Genomic DNA, 22890 nt, shown 5'->3' on the forward strand with positions numbered 1-22890 from the left:
GCGGGGAGCGCTGGCGGGGGACCCCGATCGCTCGGAGTGAGCTGCGTGCTGACCTCAGCCCCGTACTTGCAGCGGAATGCTCGAGGCCGTCGGCGACAGCGCTGTCGCCCGGCGTGGTCTCTGAGCCGGCGCAAGAGAGCCTGGTGGCGACGCTGAGGCCGAAATCCAGCTGGGGGTTACTACCGGCTCTTCTCGCTCGCCGACTTGCTTCACCGTAACCCTCTGTGCGGGAGGTGGCGGAAGTTACAGTGTTACACGAGTTGGCGTGTTCGACCGCCATCCAGGGCACAGCCCGCGAGGAGACGAGCCTGTACTTAACGTTGGGTTCCAGCCACTTGATCCCCTTTCCATAATCTGATATTGGGTTAGCCGTGTTTACAGGTAGCATGAATTGATCAAATGGTATTTGTTTTACAGGACGAAGACGAGTGGAAAGAATTTGAACAAAAAGAGGTTGATTACAGTGGCCTCAGAGTTCAGGCAATGCAAATAAGGTATGCTTTGGTTACCCATGTCTAGATAAGGACTATGTAGGGTGGGCCTTGGATGCAGTTTGTTACTAGTTCTAAAGCAGCATCGTGGTCTTGCTCTGTAAGTATGCTTTTGAGGACCCTGCCGGGTTGTGTGTGTTCTTGCTGGTGAAGGCAGCACTTCTGTGCACCCATCAAATTAGCTGCCAGCTGGAAAGTCCTGTGAGAGCTTGCCTACTTCCCAGTCTGCCTAGGCCTTTTATGTGAGACACCCAAAATGGATTTGTCATTTCAGGATTTTTCTTTTAATGTTGGTGGTTGAATTCAGTTTTCCTTTGGATTTTTTCAGATGTGCTCCAGTAAGTTGATACACAAACAGACACACACACACACACACACACACACGTGCGCACGTACACATGCAGGCTCTTCATCATGACCACGGAGTAAGATAGGCGCCCCAACTGGGTCCTCACCTGTGACCATCCCCAGCCTGGGCAATCCTAGGGCCCTCCCTGTGTGGACTGGGAGACCCAGGGACTGTACTCAGGCCCTTCTCATGTGGGCTTGGCCTTGCAGAGCTTTGCATTACTGCCATGCCAATGCAGCTGGCCTGAATGTGTTTTTGTAATTTACGTACTGTCTACTTAGGTACAGATTTCATACGTTCAGACAGTGGAGCCTAGGGAATGAACATTTGGGCTGAGAAATTGAACCTAACTCATAGGCCAGGGCTTCCCTCCTAATGTCTTCTGGCCACCCCTTTCACACGCAGTGATAACCTCTGTGCTGGCACCAAAGGTTAATTTTCTTCAGAACTTTCAGGGATGGAATCGTAGTCTGTGTTACTTTTAAAGTTTAAGGAAAGTAATTTTTTTTGCATTATGAGAGACAGGCAGGTGTCCGCAACAGGGTCTGAGGAGGCTGTGATCCTTCCCAGCATGTTCTGGTCTACCCTGGATCTGAAGTTTTTCTTCTGACTTAAGTATCACCTAGTCTGTGCCAGTGTGGCTGGGTTCATAATTTTTAAAACATTGGGCTCAGGACCAGCAGTTAACATAATGGCTGTGTCGCTGGACTCCCACGGTTCGAGTCCTGGACCCGGTGACTTAAAACTCACGCTGGGTGTGTGTGTGTGTGTGAGCGTGCGCGCGTGGGCCCAAGATTCCAAGAGGAGAATGGAGGAGAAGGGATTGCGGCATGGCCATCCCCCCTGGGGGGTGATTTCTCACTTGTTATCTCTGTCTCTGTTTGGGGAGCACACGTGCCTATAGCAAAAACCTCTCCAAAACAAACAAGCAAAAACATTGGGCTGATAGGTTTAGAGGATTTAAAATTAGCATACTTCATGAAGTCCCATCTATGGTAGCTAGTTCCAGATGTTAAACACAGTAATTTGAGGGATTCATAAAGTAGCAAGAAACTGGTGACTTTTATGTGCTTTCATTGGTTTAAAGTTAACAGTTCCTTATGCTCAACTTAAAGAAAGGAATGGTCTCCCTGGCCTGCCTCTGAGATTTGCATGCAGTGCAGTGACTACATGGCACAGTAAAGGGAAGACTGTCCTTCACCAACACTGTCCTTGGGCCTCTCCTGTTGGCGGAGTTTATGACCTTAACTAACTTGCAGAAACCATGGTTGATATTTTTGACATGTGCCAAATACCTTTCCCAGCTAGGCGTTAATATCCCAGGTGTTAACCGAGGGAAGCCTTCCTGACAGCCGGGGATTCTAGGAGCTGTGGCTTCTCCACTCTTTTGCAGTAGTGCTCATCAGGCATGGACAGCCTGGAGTTTATTTCCAGCCACTCGTTAGCGTCCTTCACGGTTTTGAAAAGGTACAGTTAAAAAATAAGCGTTTTCTTTCTGGGGCTTCATCTTTGAAAATGGAGGAGGAGGGGGGAACGTGAGTTTCTAACCCTCTGTGTGTGGCTGCTGGCTGGATCAAGTTAGGCTCTTGGTCTGCCTTGCCTTTCCTGTCTGGCTGCAGGTTTTTCATGTTCGAATGGCGGGAAGGGTAGTGTTAGACTACCAGCAGAATGGGCAGGAATTGTGTTTTGTGAAGAGAAAAGGTGGCAAGTTCACTGAACGTTAAAATTGATTTTATTTAAGGAGACTATTTAAGCTGAACCTGTTTTTCTGTCATTGAATATAAATCATGAATCTATATTCAGGGTTATTTTAGTCTATCTATTTTGGCTATGCCTGAGATGTCAAACATTTCTTAAATAACATACTTTACCCTTGGCAGGGGCCCAAGTAAATCATAGTACTACAAGCATTTGTGCTCTGCTTCCTCCGAAGTCGACCCGCTTTTGTATTGTTTCTTCATTATTTTCAGAATGGAATCATTGCCCCTTGCAGCATCCGAGAGGCCTCCTGCTAACGAAAACCAGTTTTTCTTCAGGGAGCTGCTTTTGTGGGTTTTGTGTAATTGTAGTCTGGGTTCTGTATTTCTGTTGTCATAAATCGTTCAATAAAGGGAAATCTTAACTTTCTAGGAAAGGGTTGAGGGTGAGAAACTATCTGAGGTTTAACAACAACTAAATTTTTACATTATATACTGACTATCCTTGTAAAACTTACATTAACTATTCTTGATAGGGAAAGTATCGCGTGGGAGTCCCCGAGAAAAGGCAGATTGGTTCCTCGGAGTGGGAAGTAGGTTTGTCATTTAAGTGAGATAATATGGCAAAGGCAGGGTGTGCATTTTAGCGGTGCTGCTTGCTGGCGTGGCCTTGCACCTCGGTGTGCGTTTTTAGCTCGGCTTGATGCTTATGTGACTTTGGGCAAGTCATTTTACTTTGAAAGTTAATCTTTTCTGGCAAATTGAGACTATCCGGGATTGTTAGGATTTCTTTGAACAGGATGGTGCCCTTAACCACTATGCCACCTGCCAGCCCCAAGGCATCCAGTTTCTAATACCAGGATTGAGAAGTAATGGAGACACACAAAGTTACCATGAATAGGGACCAGCAGATGGTGTGATGGTCCCATTGCTGGTCTCAAACGTAGTCGACCATGGTTCCAAGTCCCAGACCCAGCTGCTTAAAATCCAAACCAGGTGCGTCTGCGTGCATGCCCAAGATACTGAGAGGAGAATGGAGGAGAAGGGATTGCAGTGTGGCCATCCACCCTGGGGCTGATTTCTTGCTTTCTGTGTCTGTCTCTCTCTTTCTGGTGAACACATGTGCCCTGTAGCCAAAATCTCTCTTAAAGAATAAAAGTTATCTGGGGCCAACAGGTGGGGTTGTGGTTAAAGCGCTGGACACACTCCCACATGGCTGACCACGGTTCTGAATCCTGGACCTGGTGGTCTGGTGGCTTGCTTTCTCACTTTCCCTGTCTATGTCTCTCTCTGGTCAGAATTAAAATAAATGAATAAATAAATAAAAATAAATCATTCTTTACAAAAAGTTATCATGAATAAAGTCAGGCTCATGAACTGTGCACTGTGAACATAGAAGAAAATGGCATGTTTAGCTTGGTGCTAGTGTAACTGTACACACGAAACTCCCTGCTGCTAGAATCTTGAGTGGTTATTTTCTGTGGTCTGGTCCTACCATTTAGGCAGAAACACTTAGGGAGATAAATGAGGGGTTTTTTTGTGTGTGTGGTTTTTTGTTTGTTTGTTTTACTGTTTTTGGTGGGCAGTAATCTTTATACCTTTTGTCTGCTATTTTGTATTTTATGTCTATGAGAGATGCAACCTTGCAGTCTAAGTATTGAACAACTGGAAAATGAAACTTTTGGAATTTGACTTAAAATAGCTTGACGTTTTAGCCCTGCAGACTTTTTCTTGGAGAGGTTTTTGCTCTAGGGCATGTGCATTTGCTGGGAGACAGAAAGCAAGAGGATACATGGGGCGGGACCGCAGACGCAGTCCCTTCTCCGTTCTCCTCGGGATTCTGGGTATGCACACACACGGGCCTGGTATGCGTTTTAAGCTGCTGGTTCTGAAACGCAAACCGTGGTCCACTAGGTGGGAGTCCAGTGACATAACCATTACAACATCTGCTTGTCCCAACTTAAATGTTATCCCAACTTTTTGCTTTGAAAAGTTATAAACTTGGGACCAGCAGTTAGTGTAATGGCTATGTCGCTGGCCTCCCACGTAGTCGACCGCGGTTCAAGTCCCGGACCCGGTGGCTTAAAGTCACACTAGGTGCATGTGTGTGTGCCCAACATCCCGAGAGGAGACTGGAGGAGAAGGGATTGCGGCCTGGCCATCCCCCCTGGGGGGTGATTTCTTGCTTTCTGTCTCTCTGTCTCTCTCTGTCTTTCTGGCGAGTATATGCACCCTAGAGCAAAAACCTCTCCAAAAAAAAAAAAAAAATTGTGAACTCGAGAATTTTGAAGAAAGTTGAAAGATAATAAAATATCCATGTTCTGTTTACTCAGGCCCTACGGTCTTGTCATGTTTGGGGTTTTTCCTCCATATTCTGAGTTGGCTGTAGATTATTACATACAGTCTTAGTCCTATCGTAAGTTAGCAGGCTGTCTTTATTGAAGATACGTGTTTGTTTGAAATGGGAAAAATTCAGTAGCAGCAAACAAACTATAGTAAGATCCTATCTCATGTTTACCAACCAGGTCAGGATTTAAGTACCAAGATTACTTAGTATATCAGAGTTTTCATCTGAATTAGTGGCATAAAAGTCTTGCTGTTAGGGGACCAGCAGGTGGCATGGTGGTTAAGGCATTGCACACTCCCACATGGCTGACTGTGTTTCAAGTCTAGGACCTGGTAGCTTGCTTTCCTGCTTTCTCTCTCTCTGTCTCTCTCTTGTCAAATTTAAATAAATAAATAAATGAATGACTAAAATAAAAATTAAAAATAATAGTCTTGTTATTACTATAGACACAGGTTATTTTTGTTTTTTTTGTGTGTGTGTGTGTTTTTGGAGAGGTTTTTTGCTGTAGTGTGTGTGTGCTCGCCAGAAAGAGAAAGAGAGACAGAAATTGAGAAATCACCCCCCATGCCTCAATCCCTTTTCCATTCTCCTCTGGTGTGAGCTTAAGCCACTGGGACCGGAACTTGAACTGTGGTTGACTACATGGGAGTCCAGCAACATAGCCATTACACCAACTGCTGGTCACATATAGACAAGTTCTTAAGATGGGAGCCATTGAGATATTGGTTGATTATAGGACTGTAGACCTCTCCTGTCTTTAAGATGGATTTTTGTAGAACATTAGAAACAGGCTGGCAGGTGGTATGGGGGTTAAGGTGCTAGGTGCTTTGTGGCCAACTGTGTGGTTTAAGTCCTAGACCCAGCTGCTTGAAAACCACATGCGGGGGTGTACGCGCACACAAATCCTAGGGCACTGGAAGAAAAGGGATTGTGGCATGGGCATCCATGATTTCTCACTTCCCTTCTTCCTGTCTCTGTCTGGCATTTACCCTATAACAAAAATAAAAGGAAAAGGAAGATTTTACTTCCTTTTTGAGGTTAAAAAAGGTGCATTTGTCATGTTTCAATAAAGACTTGAGTTCTGGCCCACTGTGTGTCACAACGGTTCTCTCACGGGACTCCAACATGGCTGATTACAGTTCGAGCCCTGGACCTGGTGGCTTGACAGTCATGCTGGGTATGTATGCATGTATGTCCAAGATACCAGGAGGAAATGGAATGAGGACATGGCTATCTCTCCTGAGGGTGATTTCTCACTTTCCCCCAGTGTCTCTCTCTCTCTGGCAAACTCACTTACCCTAAGGCAGAAACATCTCAAAGAAAGAAGAATTCATGGAGCCCAGTGTTCTTGTAGAAACATTCTCGAGATGAAACCCATTCGGTAGAGATAGCCATAATGTACTTAGGAGAGAGGAGACTGTTCTTAACGCAGGCTGGACTCATGGTAACAAGTATTTATATGACTACTGTGTTAAAAAATACCGCGTACTCTAATAGACACCAATAGATTCTTAAAAGAAGATGTGCAGGTGTTACAGAGCATTTAGGAGAGGCATTTTAGTTTACCATGAAGGAGTTGGGAAAGATTGTTTGATGAAGTGCAGGGACCTTTTTTTTTTTTTAATTTGCCTGATGGCTGCATGTTGGAGAGAGGGCCAGGGAGAAAGCACCTCCCAGTGGGACATGGTTTTGCCACAACCCTTCTCCTTCATGTCCTATCAGGATTTGGGGCATGTGCATACATCCAACGTGATTTTCAGGCCACTAGATCTGGAACTTGAGCTTCACCATTTGGGGTTGATCATGTGGGATCGAGCTCTTAACCACTAGGCCATGGGGGTCAGGCCTGAAGTGCAAGCTGCAAGACCAGGCATAACCCACCAAGCCGTTTTTATCATGTCACTTCCTGTTAAAACGGTGGGCAGTGTAATAGGGCCAGACCTGTGGCAGCGCCCAGCATTCCAGCAGAAGCGTAGTTGGCTAGTTCAGTTTTAGCTGCTCGTTCCAGTGTTGAAGTAGGGAGTAAGCAAGGGCAAGGTCTCAGGTCGCGTCCCGAGGTAGGGAAATGAGAACGTTCTGTTCTTTGTAATTATGTTGCTGTGGGGTCTGTAACCCTAATCCGCCTTAATACAGTCGGAAACCAGGTGTGTGTCATAGCATGAGATGAAATGAGAGGCAGCTCGAAGAACATGGGCTCGGGGCTCACTGATCTGATCCGCTCTCGTGTAGCTCGAAGGCAGGCCGCTGTCAGCGTCCTCAGATGGACAGCGAGCCTCCTCCCTGCCCTCCTGTCCTTACGGGGCTAAACTTGGTGAAGTGTTCTGTTCTGGCATCATTGTCCCCCACCCTCCCAGTAGTGCCTATAGACTTAGCAGTATTCGAAAGGACTTCAAAAAGTTCATGGTAATGGGGTTACAGTGTAAGTTTATTTTGGTATAAAAAATCTTTGAAATACATACGTATATATCATAATAGGCATTTTTCATGAACTTTTTGAAGAATCCTCATAGTTTGGGACCAGCAGTTAGTGTAATGGCTATGTTGCTGAACTCCCATGTAGTCCACCGCGGTTTGAGTCCCCAGACTTGGTGGCTTAAACTCATGCCAGGCACGCGTGCATGCGTGCCCAAGTTCCCAAGGAGAATGGAGAAGGGATTCTGGCGTGGCCATACCCCCTGGGGGGTAATTTCTTGCTTTCTCTCTGTCTTTCTGGTGAGCACACGCACCCTATAGCAAAAAACCTCAAAAAAAAAAAAAAAAAGAATCCTCATAGTTTGAATGTAGTGATGAATTTACAATAGCATTATGTTTAAAAACAAAACTAGCTGATGAGAAATATGTATTAGGGTCAAACACTGAATTTTGGCCCAATTGTCTTATGTAGAAATATCTGTGTGTGTGTGTGTGTGTGTGTGTGTAATTATTTTACTTTTATTTATTTATTTACTTATTTTAATTTAACCAGTGAGAGAGAGTGAGAAAGCAAGCCGCCAGGTCCGGGACTTGAACTACAGTCGACCATGTGGGAGTATAATATATATATTCGTTTTAGAGAAAAAATTTTCATATACGGTGTGGGCTTGCCAGAGAGAAGTGAGACATCACCTCCCGCTCCCAGAGGAGATGGCCTTGGTACAGTCCCCTCTCCTCCCTTTTCCTTCAGGCACGCACGTGTGCCCAACATGAATTTCAAACCTCCAGGTCTGGGGCTTGAACCACGGTTGGCCATGTGGGAGTCCAGCGCCTTAACCATTACAACTCGATATTTACAACGTGTTTCTTCCTCTGGCTTTGGCATTGGGAAAAATAGTATTTTCTGGACTATGTCAGTGTGAAAGAATACCTGTGTACTTGCTAGTCCGTCTTTAGTACTGTGACCTTTAGTCCAGGCTCTCGCATCTCTGGCCTGAGAGATGCTTCCTCCATCTGTGGATGTAGGGTCTTGGCTAGACAGTTCCCAGTGTTTAATATCTCAGAATCTTAGTCAAGTGTGGACATTTTATTGTAGGCACACAATCCCCTAATTGAGGTGATGGGCTTTTTTTTTTTTTTTTTTTTTTTTTTTTTTAAGATAATTTCTTGCTATATGACATGTGAGCTTGACAGAGAGACAGAAAGTGAGAAATCACCCTGTAGAGGGGGTGACCATGCTGCATTCCCTTGTCTTCCGTTCTCCTCACATGATTTTGGGCATGCACGAACATGTGCCCAGCATGAGTTTTAAGCCACTGGGCCTGGGACTTGAGCCGTGGCCGATTATGTGGGAGTCCAGTGATGTAACCATTACATCATTGTCTGGTCCCCCAAGATCACGCTTGTTCTTTTTTTGGGGGGGGGGTGGTTTGCTGTAGGGCACATGTGCTTGCCAGAAAGACAGAGACAGAAAGCGAGAAATCACCCTCCGGGGGGATGGCCACGCCACAATCCCTTCTCCATTCTTCTTTTGGGAACTTGGGCACACAGGTACCTGGTGTGAGTTTAAGCCACCAGGTCGGGACTTAAACCATGGTTGATTACATGGGGAGTCCAGCGACATAGCCATTATGCCAACTGCTGGTCCCAAGGCCATGCGTGCTTTTTAGTAATAGTTGTAATCCAGGCATTTAAAATTTTGTGGTTATTTCATTCGTTTTCACTGTCTCTGAGGGCAAGCAGTCGTAGAACATGGGACGGTAGAGGAAACGTGCTTTACGGTAACGGCGTGTGTGTGAGAGAAACGGGAAGCTCCCTCAAACAAGGTCTCGTCACTGTGATCCTCGTCCCCTGCCGGCCTGTTCAGAGTCTGGGGTACGTGTGCCCACCACGTATTCAGTCAGACCTGGGAATTGAACCTGAGTCAGCCTCATGGCTCCTGGGGACTGCGGTTCAGTATTCGGAGGACTGCTTCGCCCGTGCTGGGTTGGAAGTGTTGACTTCAGATGCTGCCAGCATTGTGTTATCAAAATGGAGTATTTCTTTTTTCTTTTTAAATTTTAATTTGCTATAGGACACGAGCACTCACCTGAGAGGAAGTGAGAAAGCATCTCGGGGGGATGACCACACCACCTCCATTCTTGGGATTTTGGGGCGCGCATACACACACTCCCAGCATGTTTTCTAAGCTGCCAGGTCTGGTACTCAGACCATGCAGTCGGCTATGGGATCCAGCCACTTTAATCCCACTCCACCAGCATGCCCTGGAGTTCTTTAAAATAGTTTTGTGAATTAGGGAAATATGTAGTTTTAAGAAAATTGTAAAAATATAAAAGTATAAAGAAATGCATAAGAATTATCATCCTTTTTGCTTACAACTAATCAGTGTTAAAGGCTTTTTTTTTTTTTTTCTTTTTAGGTGAAGATTGTTTAGATTCCTCCCCACCCCAAGATTTTTCCTGGGACTAACAGGCGGTGTGGTAATTAGGAGTGCTGGACTCCCACATGGCTGACAAGTCCCAGACCTAGTGGCTTGTATTCTTACTTCTCTTACTCTGCCCCCTCTCTGGTCAAATTAATTAAGTAAATAAAGCAACTTAAAAGAGAAAATTTTTTTGCTATAGGGCTAGTGTGCTCATCAGAGACAGAGACAGAAAGCGAGAAAGTCACTGGGGGTAGGGGTGAAGGAGTGGCCATGCCGTAATCCCTTCTCCATTCTCCTCTCAGGATTTTGTGTGTGTACACAGGCACCTGGCGTTTTAAGCCATCAGGTCTGGGATTTGAACCGTAGTCTCGTGGGAGTCCAGCAAAGTAACCGCTACGCCGTCTGCTGGAACTATATTTTAGAGTTCAATATGTAATTGAACAGTTGTCATTGAATTCATTGAGATGACAACTGTTCCAGAATGTAAGTAACTGGAAGCTCTCACAGCCTTGGTCTGCTCTAAAGCCACTGCGCTCTTTGAGGGGCTCTCTGACATGGACAGGGTTGCTAGGATATCACTAACTCGTCGCTTGTAGCTGGGTGGGTAGCACCCATGCAGCTTAGCCTCGAATCAAGCAGGTCACATTTCATTGCAAGTAATTGCTTTGCCATAGATTTTGATTTGTTTTAAAGTCCTTTTAGAGTGAGTCAGATGTTTGGATACCACGGTATCTAGGTAAATTATGACCTGCATGCCCTTCATTAGTCATTCATCCCACGTAGAAAGCTACTTTTAGAAAACAGGGCCATACTGTGTGATAATCCATTTTTGAAAATAATTTCAAAAAGAACATGTTTTTTCATTTTTTTCTCCAAATAAAAACTGCATTTGTTTCTCCATTGTAAAGATGTGTTGGTTGGTATGAATATTAAAAAGTATAGCTATCAAATAGTGCGTACTATGTGCTGGGCAGTTTCGAACCATTTCATCTTCGTTATGGGGCTATTGGCCCTCTTTCAAAAGGGGGAAACAGACAGAGAAGTTAGTGCTGCACTCTTTCTCCTGCTAGTAGTTGGCAGAGCCTGGGTTTGAACCAGAAATCTGCTTTTATTGGGGGTGGGTGATATGGTAGTTAAAGTGCCAGACTCTCACGTGGCCAGCTACATGCTCTGAGTCCTGGACCTAGCAGCTTGAAAATCATGCTGGGCACATGTATGTCCCAGATCCCCAGAGCAGGGATTGTGGCATGGCCAACCCCCCGGGTGGTTTCTTTTTCCCTCTCAATTTCTTTCTCTCTTTCTGGCTAGTGAACACATTCTGTGGTAAGAACCTGAAAAAAATAAATATGCTCTTGTTTGTTTCATGAAGAATACAAAGCTATGCATTCTGGGTCTCAAAGGTAGTACTTACCAACATGTAAGAAATTCTGATGTCTTTATATTAGGTCTGTGGATGTTTTACAGTTGCTGATTCCTGCTACTTTCATGTCAGTATGGGCCTAACATTGCTTTATTTAACTGTATAGATACATACATAGAGGCTTTTTGTTTCTTTTTTTTGTTAGTTTGCTATAAGATGTATGTGCTTGCTGGAGAGCCCGGCAGTCGTGCTGGTTAAGGCCACAGTCCCTTCTCCATTCTCCACTCCAGACTGGGGATATGCACTCACCCACCCAGTATGTTTTTTGAGCCTCTGGGTCTGGGACTTGACCTGCACAGTTGGATATGTGGGATCCAGCTGCCTTAACTATCATGCCACTGGCTGGCCCACCCTAACATCATTTCAGATGACTGCATGGAGTTCTGTCATGTGTTAATGAAAAGGAAACGGAACACTTTGACCAGTCTCCATTCTTTTTTTCCTCGTGGATAAGTCTTAAGTAAAATCTTGCTCTAATGAAGGTTAAGCTAAGTCTTTTCTGCTGTTCTTAATTGCCAGTCTAGCCAATTGTAAATGGTTACCTCTTTCCTTTTTTTTTTTTTTTTTGAGAGGTTTTCGCTATAGGGCGCGTGTGCTCACCAGACAGACAGAGAGAGACATAGAGACAGAAAGCGAGAAATCACCCCCCAGGGGGGATTGTCACGCCGCAATCCCTTCTCCATTCTTCTCTTGGGATCTTGGGCACGCACACACGCGCCCGGTGTGAGTTTTAAGCCACCGGGTCCGGGACGTGAACCGCGGTCGACTATGTGGGAGTCCAGCGACATAGCCATTACGCTAACTGCTGGTTCCCTCTTTTTTTTATTTTTTAAAGAGATTTTTACTATAAGGTGAGTGTTCTCGCCAGAGAGACAGAGATAGAAAGTGAAGAATCACTCTCCAGGGGGGATGGCCACACTGCAATCCCTCCTTCATTCTCCTCTTGGGATCTTGGGCACACCTGCACCCAGCCTGAACTGTAAGCCATCAGGTCTGGGACTTCACGAACTGTTTGGACTGTGTGGGAGTCCAGTGACGTGACCATTTCGCCACCTGCTGGTCCCTAGGTCTGTAAATTGATGTTACCTGTAGTTGGTAGGCACTTCACATGATGTTGCCATTTTTTTTTTAAGTGTAGTTATTTATTTTTGAAGAATTATTTACTTAATTTTACTTGTTATTAATTTGACCAGAGAGAGACAGAAGTGAGAAAGCAAGCTGCTAGGTCCAGGACTCAAACTGCATTTAGCTACGTGGGAGTCCAGCACCTTAACCACTGTGCCAGCAGCTGTTTTTTTGTTTGTTTGTTTGTTTTTACCATAGGGTATGTGCACTCACCAGACAGAGAGAGGGAAAGTGAGCGGTCACCCTTGGGGGAATGGCCACGCCATAATCCCTTCTTCATTCTCTCAGCATTTTGGGGCACATATGCACACGTGCATGACGTGATTTTTAAGGTGCCAGGTCCAGGCCTCGAAGTACATTTGGCCATGTGGGAGTTCAGAGCCTAAACCACCATACCAAATGCTGGACCTGTTCTAAGTATATTTAAAGGGGACTCTTGAGTCTGGTCAAGAAATGTGTCTTGTTTGTAGAAATGGAACGAAAGCATCCGCACATGTTTTGCAGAAACCAAGAGAGACCATGATGTTCCCAAGGTCTCGTAGTCTAGGGCGCGGTCCTCTGTGTGCTGTGCCATGACTGTGGCCCAGCCTCTGTAGCACAGTTGGTAGAGTATTGAGCGTCATCTGCCGGTTTGGGTCCCTGGCTGGGTCAGTCTGAAACATACTCATGCCCAAGGTCTTTGCTGGAGGCCTGGGCCGAGAGGCCTGTGCTGTGATCAGAACCTGTTGAGGGTACTTCTTTCTCATACTCTCCACCCATGAATCACATGAATAACAACAAACAGCCACGAGGCCAGCCACATACGTGTAGAGTTTTATTTTACACCAAGAATGTCATCAAGAAAGACGAAAGAGTTGGGACGAAGGAAGTTTGATTTAGCAGTTTTTGTACTAAATATCTCTGCCTTCAAGCCAGCGTTAGAAAGACCGTACAGGGACCAGCAGGTGGCAATGGTACTTGAGGTGCTAGACTGCAGTTGAGTCCCAGACCTGGTGGCTGGCTTTCTCTCTCTGAGTGCTCGTGCCCTGTTGCAAGTTGAAAATAATAATAATAAAATTAAATAATTCTTCTAAAAAATTGAAGAAAGAAAAGGCAGAAGTACTTGATCTTTTTTTTTTTTTTTTTTTTTTTTTTTAATTTGCCAGGGGGTTTGGGTGAGTGCACTAGTGGGAGAGAGGCAGATGGGGAAAGTGAGAAAGCTACTCTATGGAGGTGGTCAAGCTGCGGTTCCTTTTCTTCCATTTCATCATTTTGTCGATTTGGGGGCACCTACGTGTTTTTTAGTCCTCTGGGTCTGGTATTAGAACCAGAGTCAGTCATATAGGATCCATCTGCTTTACCCTTTACCATGCCATCAGCTGTCCCAGGAGTTTCCTTTTTTTTTTTTTTGCAGATGACAAAGACACGTCAGGTGTTAGGAGGTAGTTCTGCATATTCCTTGTATTGGAGTAAAGACTGGCACTACTAACATAGCATGCACGTAAATGCTGGGCACAATCTTTCTCTATTGGAAAGTGAATTCTAATTTTGAGTGCATCTTATAACATGAGCTAAAGGATTAGCAAATGAAATTATACAACGTACAAAAACCCTTCATTCGCTTACTAAAAATATGCTCACCATCGATGCCTGATTGTACATTTCAGGCCAAGAAAATCTTGTAATTCTGATTTTAATCTATCAAGTGATCCTTTTCACTGCATAATTTTGTTTTAATTAAGTCACTCTCTTCCTTCCCTCAGTTAAGCTTGAGCTGGTAGCTGGGGTCCTGCTCTTACAACTGCTGCTATAAATAGCCAAACACATTGCGATATAGGCATGTCAGTGCTTTAAAGCATTTCTAAATTTTGTGGCCTGTATGAAGTGGTTTGCAAAAGAGAAGAGGAGACTATTAAATGAAGAGGTTTCTTTTTTCTTTTTTATGTGTGCTCTATAGAGAGAGAAAGTGAGAAAGCAAGCCAGCAGATCCAGGACTCGAACCGCGATCAGCCATGTGGGAGTTTAGTGCCTCAACCATCACACCACCTTCTGGCCCCTAAACTGAGAGGTTTCTAAATCTTTCTTAGAGTAATGGCATCCTTTTTTTTTTTTTTTTTTTTTACATGAAATCAGCTGGAAGTCCCAGTGCATAAAATAGATAAAAATCATAAAGATCTCATATTTCTCACCCTGTTTTAAACAAGTGAAGTACTGGGACCAGCAGTTGGCGTAATGGCTATGTCACTGGACTCCCATGTAGTCAAATGTGGCTCAAGTCCTGGACCCGGTGGCTTAAACTCACACCGGGTGCGTGTGGGTACATGCCCAAGATCCTGAAAGGAGAATGGAGGAGAAGGGATTGCGGTGTGGCCATCTCCCCTGTGGGGTGTTTTCTCACTTTCTGTGTGTCTGTCTGTCTGTCTGGCGAGCACATGTGCCCTATAGCAAAAACCTCTCAAAAAGAAAAAAAAGGATTTCGACTTTGAAGGGGTTAAGTGACTTCTATGGTCGCACAGATAACAGCATTGCTAGAACTGGGACTGACAGTTTTCCTCGTGGTTCTTAAATCACTGTTCACTTGTTTGCTTTTCCAATAGTGAAAAGGAAGAAGATGACAGTGAGAAGAGAGAAGATCCAAGTGACAGCTGGGAAGAAGGTGGAGGTGGTGGCGGTGGTGGTGGTGTGGAAAAGTCTTCAGGCCCCTGGAATAAAACAGCTCCGGTACAAGCACCTCCTGCTCCAGTAATTGGTAATCTGACTGTTTCAGCCTCAAAAGGTGTCTGGCTTATGTGTGAGCCTACCTGTCTGTGAGCCTATCTGTGGCCTGCCGAGGAAGTCTGTGGCCTACATGGGAGTCCAGCGACATAGCCATTACGCTAACTGCTGGTCCCGGAATTGTAGATCTTAACGGTGCCCTTTGGCCCTCTAGAGGGCCGTGTTCCCTAAGAAGATGTGCGCTAGACCTGCGGTAGTAAAGTTCACAGGGCAGGGGCTGTTAGGGTACGGACTTCTAAGCTCACTGAGAAGGCAGTCCTGAGAACAGTTTGAGAGGCACTGTTTTCAAGTCCTGGGTACCCCTTAGTTTACACAGTGTGTTATGGAGAATAACAGCTTACCCCAGTCTTGTTCAGGGAGGGCGGGTATCTCCTGCATGTCACCCTTCACACGCTTCTGGCTGGCACTGTGTATGTATTGCCCATTTAACTCTTTTTTTTTTTTTTTTTTTTTTTACCCTGAGTTGTGAGTGGTCCCTAATAATAATCTGACTTTGATAAAACAAATGCCCGAGTCTCAGTCTCAGCCTCAGCCTATCTGACTCCAGCAGCTTTTGCCATGACTGGTCATCTCCTTGAAATGGTCTTTTGCTTGGCTTCCAGGACACCACCTTCTCCTCCCTCAGTGTTCCTTGCCGCCTCTTCTCCCCCGCACCGAATGCTAGTCTGCTCCAGGGCTCTCAGTCCTTGTCTGTCTTTTCTGTTGAACCTTACACCATTGGTAGCCTTGTCTGTAACGACAGCGACTCTCAGATTTACAGCTCAGATCACTCCTGAATTCCCGATACATAAGCATAACTACTCAACATCTCGAACTAAACGCTCCAGGCTCCTCCTCACGGCTCTTGGATCTGTTCCTTCCCACGTTTCTCATCTCAGTGCTGTTCTTTCAGTCACTTAGGCTACAGATCTTGGAGCTACCTTGACTCCTTTCTCTTGGTCCATACCTCAGACTGTAACTTTTTTAAAAAATTAAGTCAGATGGCACATGTAATTGCTGGAGAGAGACAGAGGAAAGGGGAGAAAGCATCTTTCAAAGGGGTGTGGTCGTGCTGGAATCCCTTCTCCATTTCTCCACCCTGTTGGAATTTTGGGCATGCACGTATGTGTGCCTGGTGTTTCTCAAGTGGCCAGAGCTAGGATTCAAGCCTTGCTATTAGCCATGTTCAGTCTGACTTCCTTTAACCACCAGGCTGCAGGGCTGGCCCTGTCAGTAAATTCTTTCTGGTTTTACTTTCACAGATTTTTGAGGTAGCCTCTTAACCTGGTTCCCGTCTTCTCTTCTCCTTCTACTCCGTTCCCAACACAGCAGCCAGAATGTTAATACTTTTAAAATTTGTCAAACATCACTAGCTGGTCACAAATCTCCAGTGGCTTTCTTTCTAATTCAGAGTAAATGTGAGAGTTCTTTGGGCCAGCAGGTCCTGTGGAGGTTAAGGCAGCTGGATCCCCCATTGCCAGCTGAGTGGTTTGAGTCCTAAACCCAGAGGCTTGAAAAACATGTCAGGTGCATGTGTATATATGCCCAAAATCATGAGAGAAGAAGGGATTTCAGCATGGCCAAACCCCTCTCCTGGATGGAAGGGGAGGATGAGAAATCCCCCTGTGCACTCATGTGCCTTATAGTAAAAACTAAAATAAATCATAAAATCCAAAATTCTTCATGGATTACAAAGCCTTGCACATCTATCTTGCCCTCCCGTTTTCTGACTATCTCAGGGTGATTCAGTCCTCCCTCACTGTTCCTTACACAACCAGGCATACCGTTAACTGCACACCCTTCGTGCTTCTGATTTCAGCTTGGAATCCTCTTTCCTTGGTATCTAGACTGAGGCTCTTCAGTAAGGTGTTCAGGCTGTGAGGGCTGCTCAACTGTCAGAGTGCTTGGTACTGCCGTGGTGGCACAGGAGCTGCTGCGTGCCTGGCATCAGCAATTGACACCACACACACCACCTTCAGCGCAGGTCCCGCTGGTTTGCCAACTCGTTTTGTGCTTTTGCATCTTTTTAGGTCTTTGCTCAGTTCTTCCTTCATCATTCAGGCCCTTCTTACCACCTGCTTTAAATCACAGCCCCAACTAGCCGTGTGCTTGTGGCCCGAGATCCTAGCAGGCTGGAGGACACGAGAAAGGGGCCGTTGCACGACTGTACTCAGGGTGTTCGCCTCTGTCTCTAGTGCGTTATGTGCTTCAGTGTGAGTGACAAGAGAAAAGATGCAGCCCCTTCCAACAGGGCCTTATCTGTGTGCACTCCCTTCACTTTGTTACTAAAGCACCTGTTCGAACAGTCTGACACAGTAGCCACTAAGCCACCTTGGGGCTGCTGAATTCTCAGATGTGGCTGATGTGGCCATTTGACATGGCTTCATGTGGCTAGTGTCCAGAATAGAGTTCATCAAGGCAGCGGTGTTTGTCAGTGTTTGTGTCTTGCGTGTGGCTTGGTGCTCATTAAATAGAGTGCGTCATAGATACCTTCCCCCGTGTCAGAAACTACAGAACCGTAAACTTTTATAACAGTATTCAAATGGCTGTATCATTTCACCTCGTCAGTGATGACGTAGATGTCCATTTGAAGGGAAGTTTTTGGTAAATTGAAAAGATGTATTTAACACTGTTTCACTCCATATTAAGAATGAAATGAAAAAGCTAGATGGCTGTGTCCTCCACATGTCAACCCCTGTGAAAGATTTGGGGCAGCTGTCATTTTTATCCCTAGCTTACTTATGTTTTCTAAGATGACAAGAAAGAGACCCTTAAATGATACGGAAGGCAATGAAATAATTATAGTTTTCTATTGTACTGGGTTGTCGGAAAGGTCATGACACATTTTTGCATGGGAAAACAGAAAAATACATCCTGACTTTCCTGAGGACCCAGTATCTTCAAAACGTTTATACCTGATCTCAGCCAAAGGTCAGGAAGTGATTTTAAAATTTTTAAAAAAACTAAAACTAATCAGGTATTTTATGAGATTTACTTGTGACATCTTATTTAATCCGTGAACCTGAGAAGAGATTACCCACATTCGCTGCCAGGTACACTGCGGAGGAAGAGGGTCGTGTTCTCTTTTTTTTTTGGGAGAGATTTTTGCTATAGGGCGTGTGCCGCCAGCCAGCCAGAGACATTAGAGATAGAAAGCAAGAAATCACCCCCCAGGGGGGATGGTCACGCCGCAATCCCTTCTCCTCCATTCTCCTCTCGGGATCTTGGGCATGCACGCACACGCGCCTGGCGTGAGTTTTAAGCCACCAGGTCCGGGACGCGAACCACGGTTGACTACGTGGGAGTCCAGCGACATAGCCATTACACTAACTGCTGGTTCCCAAGGGTCGTGTTCCTGACAGCCCTCACTGGCTCAGGTGTACTGGGTTTCTTTCCCACTTTTGAGAATTTGGCTTATAGAAAATTAACATCGCCTGTGGAGGAGGAGTTAATATCTACTTCAGAAAAATGTCTACACTTTCTTGAGGCATTTCCTCAAATGACTCCTTCTTTCACACCCCATGAACTTACCTGGTTTTTGTTGTTTGTTTCCAGAGGTTTTTGCTGTAGGGCGTGTGCGCTTGCCAGAAAGACAGAGAGGGACAGAAAGAGAGAAATTGCCCCCCCCCCCGCCCCCCAGGATGGCCATGCTGCAATCCCTTTTCCTCCATGCTCCTTTCTGTATCTTGGGCACACACGCACACATGCCTGGCGTGAGATTAAGCCACTAGCTCCAGGACTTGAACCACAGTCGACTACATGGGAGTTTAGCATCATAGCCATTATTACGCCATCTGCTGGTCCCTGTTATCTGTTTTCTTCGTTTGTTTTCTATAATGGTTAAAGAATAGGAGTACAGGAGAAATTTGTTAAAATGTTGAACATTTGAATAGTTTACTGAACTGTTGTATGATATTAGTTGCAGAAACCCCAGAACCGGCCATGACTAGTGGTGTGTATAGGCCTCCTGGGGCCCGATTAACCACAACCAGGAAAACACCACAAGGACCGCCAGAGATATACAGTGACACACAGTTCCCGTCGCTGCAGTCCACTGCCAAGCATGTAGATAGCCGGAGGTAAGGACGAGTCACTGCATTTTGCTTATAGCCTCTGTCCCTTGGCCGCAGAGTGGCTAGAGGGTTCGTGAAGCCCTCCTGAGGGGAATTACTCCTTATTGGAGAAGCCCAGGCTGCATTGACTGGGGGCTGAGGACCAGGGTGGGACGTAAAATCTTCCCAGAAGGGAGGGTGGTGGAAAGACACTAAAGACACATTTTTCTCTGTCTGCAAAAGTTTCTTTTGTCTCTGGTTTCTATTGTTCTGTAGCAATGACAAGTTTCATTGAGTTGCTTTTCTTTATAAGTACATTATTACTGGCTATGTTCCTTATAATATGGAAACTAGAAATGTAAGAGCAATATTTCATTGTATTCCCAGTTAATGTTAATAGATGAAAGATGCTGGCATTTGTACATCTAATATTAAAATAATCTTATTCCAGCAGGTACTTAAAATGAATGCTACCTGGAGTTAAATGACCACATGTGGCACATCTACATCTTACTTAGGGACATGAATTTTTAAAAGTAAATAAAATGGGAAGAAGTGTAAATGACATCAGATGGAAATGCTTTTTGGGTGGCTTTTAAAGTATATCCCAGCCTTTTCTCCTCTTTGAGAGCACAGCTGGCTTGAATTTAAAACCTCCACTTGGACTTGACCCTCTGCTCTGTCCTGCAAAGTGTGTAAGGGACCTCTGGGAGGCAGTGGCTCACCATGTCCATCTTCCGTGACGTGGTCCACTCCCACAAAGTAGAAGTGAGGAGAAATCATTAACAAGTAGAATTTTACTTGAATGAAAAAATCGTTGCTCTTATGCATAAAGAGAGAAGTATAAAAGTCAAAGTCTTAGGAAGAATGTCTTTTACACAGATTTTTAACTTTGCATTTGTCTTCTAGTTGGTCCTAAAATAGGGTTGCAGTTAATGCCATTCAGTAGAAGGTAGGATTATAGAGCTCTTAGTACATTATTCTGTGTTTTCTGTTCAATTGAAGCCTTAAAACTGATTTGATAAGGATTTTATATACTGTTCTCCCCTCCTGCCCCTCCCCAAAATTCTTCAAAGGGATGGCCTTTTTTCTTTTTAATTCAAGGAAGAATATTTTCAAAACCCTAGTGAAGAAGAAATATTTACTGATTACATTTCTTTTCCCTTAGGGATAAAGAAATGGAGAAGAGCTTTGAAGTAGTAAGACACAAAAATAGAGGTAGGGATGAGGTTTCAAAAAACCAGGCCCTTAAACTTCAGCTAGACAACCAGTATGCTGTGCTTGAAAATCAGAAAAGCAGCCACACACAGTACCATTAAGGAATGGTCTTTGCTAACCCTCTAAGGTAACTAGACCACAGCTAACCACCCCGAACAGCCATTCGTCATCTGGAGCTACAGCAGCCGATGCAGACCACGCGATGCCCAGGACCGGCCCTGTTGCACTACGGAGGTTTAAAGTGTCACAATGCTCTCTCTGTGTATTGGACTTAGGGGGATTTTCATTGTCATACCTGTGTGAACCAGATTCAGCAGTGTTCTTAATTACTCTGCAAGTACAAAAAAACAAAACCTGCAGCTGGTCATTTCAAAATCTTTTTATGTTCAGATACTGAGCCTTCGTAAGGGTTGACTACCTCAGATTTGCTGCATTCATTGTGGACTTCATGTGGATCACAACTTCTGGATAAGAAGGTTACAGCAATTAAGTGTCAGCGTGAACCTTGAAACCAGCTCTCCTGGATTCCTGTCAGAAATCCTGCAGAAAGTCAGCCGTCTGGGTTCTGATCTGCTGTAAAAGATGAAGATTTAAGTGACCTTAACTAACCTGTCCTGTGCCCCACCCGTACAGAGTCCTCTGTAGTAGGCTGTGGCTGTCTAGACTTCCTGAAACATGCCGCACTCAAAGAACTGACCTGTTCAGATCATCTGTGTAGCGCTGTGATTTATAATTTAAACTTTTAGTTGTATTCCGAAGTAACTGCAAATTAAATTCAACCAATCTTGGGTCTATGTGTGGATAAACGGGGTGGGGAAAAGAACAATTTTATTTCTTTTAGTACTTTTTTATTCAGGTAGTGCTTTTCTGTGTTCCACATTAAGGCCTTTTTTGCTTTGACTGGGAATAAGTTCTCAGAGCACATTGCTTGGTTAAGTGAGTAACCTGAAATATGCGTTAGAATTGTGAAATGTCTCCTGAACTTGCCAATCCCTGGAGTGGAACCAAATGGCCTTTGATACAAAGGGCAGTGAATGCTGGAGGCTCTATCTGAGGTGCTGCTAAAGCCTCCTCTAATCAGGTCTAAATCGTGTAGTCAGCTGCTGTGGAAAGAGTATGAATTCTGCTCAAATGAAGAGCCACTGACCTGTCCTTAGAAATTCAAAGCAGTGTGAGCAAAATCTCAGCTAAAATCCATTCACGTTTCATGGATCTTGCACGATCTTTATTAAGAATTCATTATGTACTCGTGCCCAAATTTTTATGGTGTTCGACATTCTTTAGGTGCAGTGATTGTCTCGGCCCGCTCTGTTGCCAGCCTTTTGGTGTGCTTGATGTGCATTTGAGAGCCAGGCGAGAGAGAGGTGATGAAGCACTTCTGTTTTTAATTACAGCCTGAACTATCCAGTAGTTTTTAGTCTTTAAAAGGAACTTGAGGAAGCTACCCAGGATTGCTGAAAAGTCTCTTTCCACCTATTGAGATAGTCTGGCAATTTCCTAGTTTTATATCTTTAGTTCAATAGAAATACTTCAAAGTAATATGTGACCATTTGATGTAGAGTCTGGGTTTCTCTCTAATAAAAATCCCTTTGCCAAATGTGGGAGTTGCAGACTTGATACTAGCCAGAGTGAAGCAAACGGCTGAGTAAAACTCTCCTGCTGTGGGAACATTGTCCTGTAGGAGTGTAGTCTTGATGAAAGTGTCAAGGCCGGAATTGGACTCCTAGGAGGGTGTCATTGTCTCCTGGCAGGACCTGCCAGTCACTTCTGGGCAGTAATATTGACATTATTTGAGGTGGCAGGCAGGATGCTGTCCTCATGTACTGGGTGAGTAGCTGAGCAGCCAAGGGGAGGTTGAGTAACTGAATGAGAAACAAGGGATTCTTGGTTAAACTGAAAACATTCATTTGGGAACCAAAAACTTGAACAAATGATCTCTTGGACCTTGAGCCACATATTTTCCCTGAAAGTATGCGTTATTTTTCCAGTAAAACTAGTTGGGGGTTATAAGGAATGAACTAAGAAGAATATGCAGAGGTGTTATGTAATGGCATACTATACTAGAAATTTGAAGGCCTACAGCAGACTTCAATTCCATCTCTTGTTACAACTTTTTAAAACATTGTGAAATGATCAAAATGCACATGAATCAAGTTTTAATACACTGTGTGATGGGTGGATGAGGCTGTCCATTGTACCATTTTTTCCTTTGGATTCTCAGGCATGGTTTGGCAGTGCAAGAACTCTGTAACATTAACAAATTCAATAAAAAGTAAGTATATGGATTTTGGAGTGTGATAGTTTTATTCTGAACCCTCAGCCCATATTCTGTCTTTGAAGATTGAGAATTGATGTAATTCTTCCTGTGCTGTGGGAGGGTGATAGTGCTCTCAGCTAAGGAATGTGCTTTCTAGTTCAAAAACGCATGCCAGACTCAACATTAAAAAGGCAGATATGGGATGAAAGAGACTATTCTGTATCTGGTCCCTCTATTTAATTTATTTCTGATAGAATCTTTTTTTTTTTTTTTTTTTTGGAGAGGTTTTTGCTATAGGGTGCATGCGCTCACCAGACAAAACAAGAAATCACCCCACAGGGAGGATGACCATGCCACAATCCCT

The 22890-nt window shown here is 44.6% G+C and overlaps 1 protein-coding gene across 5 annotated transcripts; it reads left to right on the top strand.

Annotated features, from left to right (window-relative positions):
- Window positions 1-417: 417 nt before the first annotated feature.
- On the top strand, window positions 418-22554 carry CDV3 (CDV3 homolog; the record flags this gene model as incomplete). Of its 5 annotated transcripts, none has more annotated exon segments than XM_014584460.2 (4): window positions 418-494; window positions 14843-14994; window positions 18919-19078; window positions 20220-22554. In XM_014584460.2, coding segments are annotated over 4 exon segments (540 nt in total), but the record flags the coding sequence as incomplete, so codon positions are not given.
- Window positions 22555-22890: the final 336 nt, after the last annotated feature.

Source organism: Tupaia chinensis, unplaced genomic scaffold (assembly GCF_000334495.1).
Source record: "Tupaia chinensis unplaced genomic scaffold, TupChi_1.0 Scaffold146961_1, whole genome shotgun sequence".
In the NCBI taxonomy this organism is placed as follows: Eukaryota; Metazoa; Chordata; class Mammalia; order Scandentia; family Tupaiidae; genus Tupaia; species Tupaia belangeri.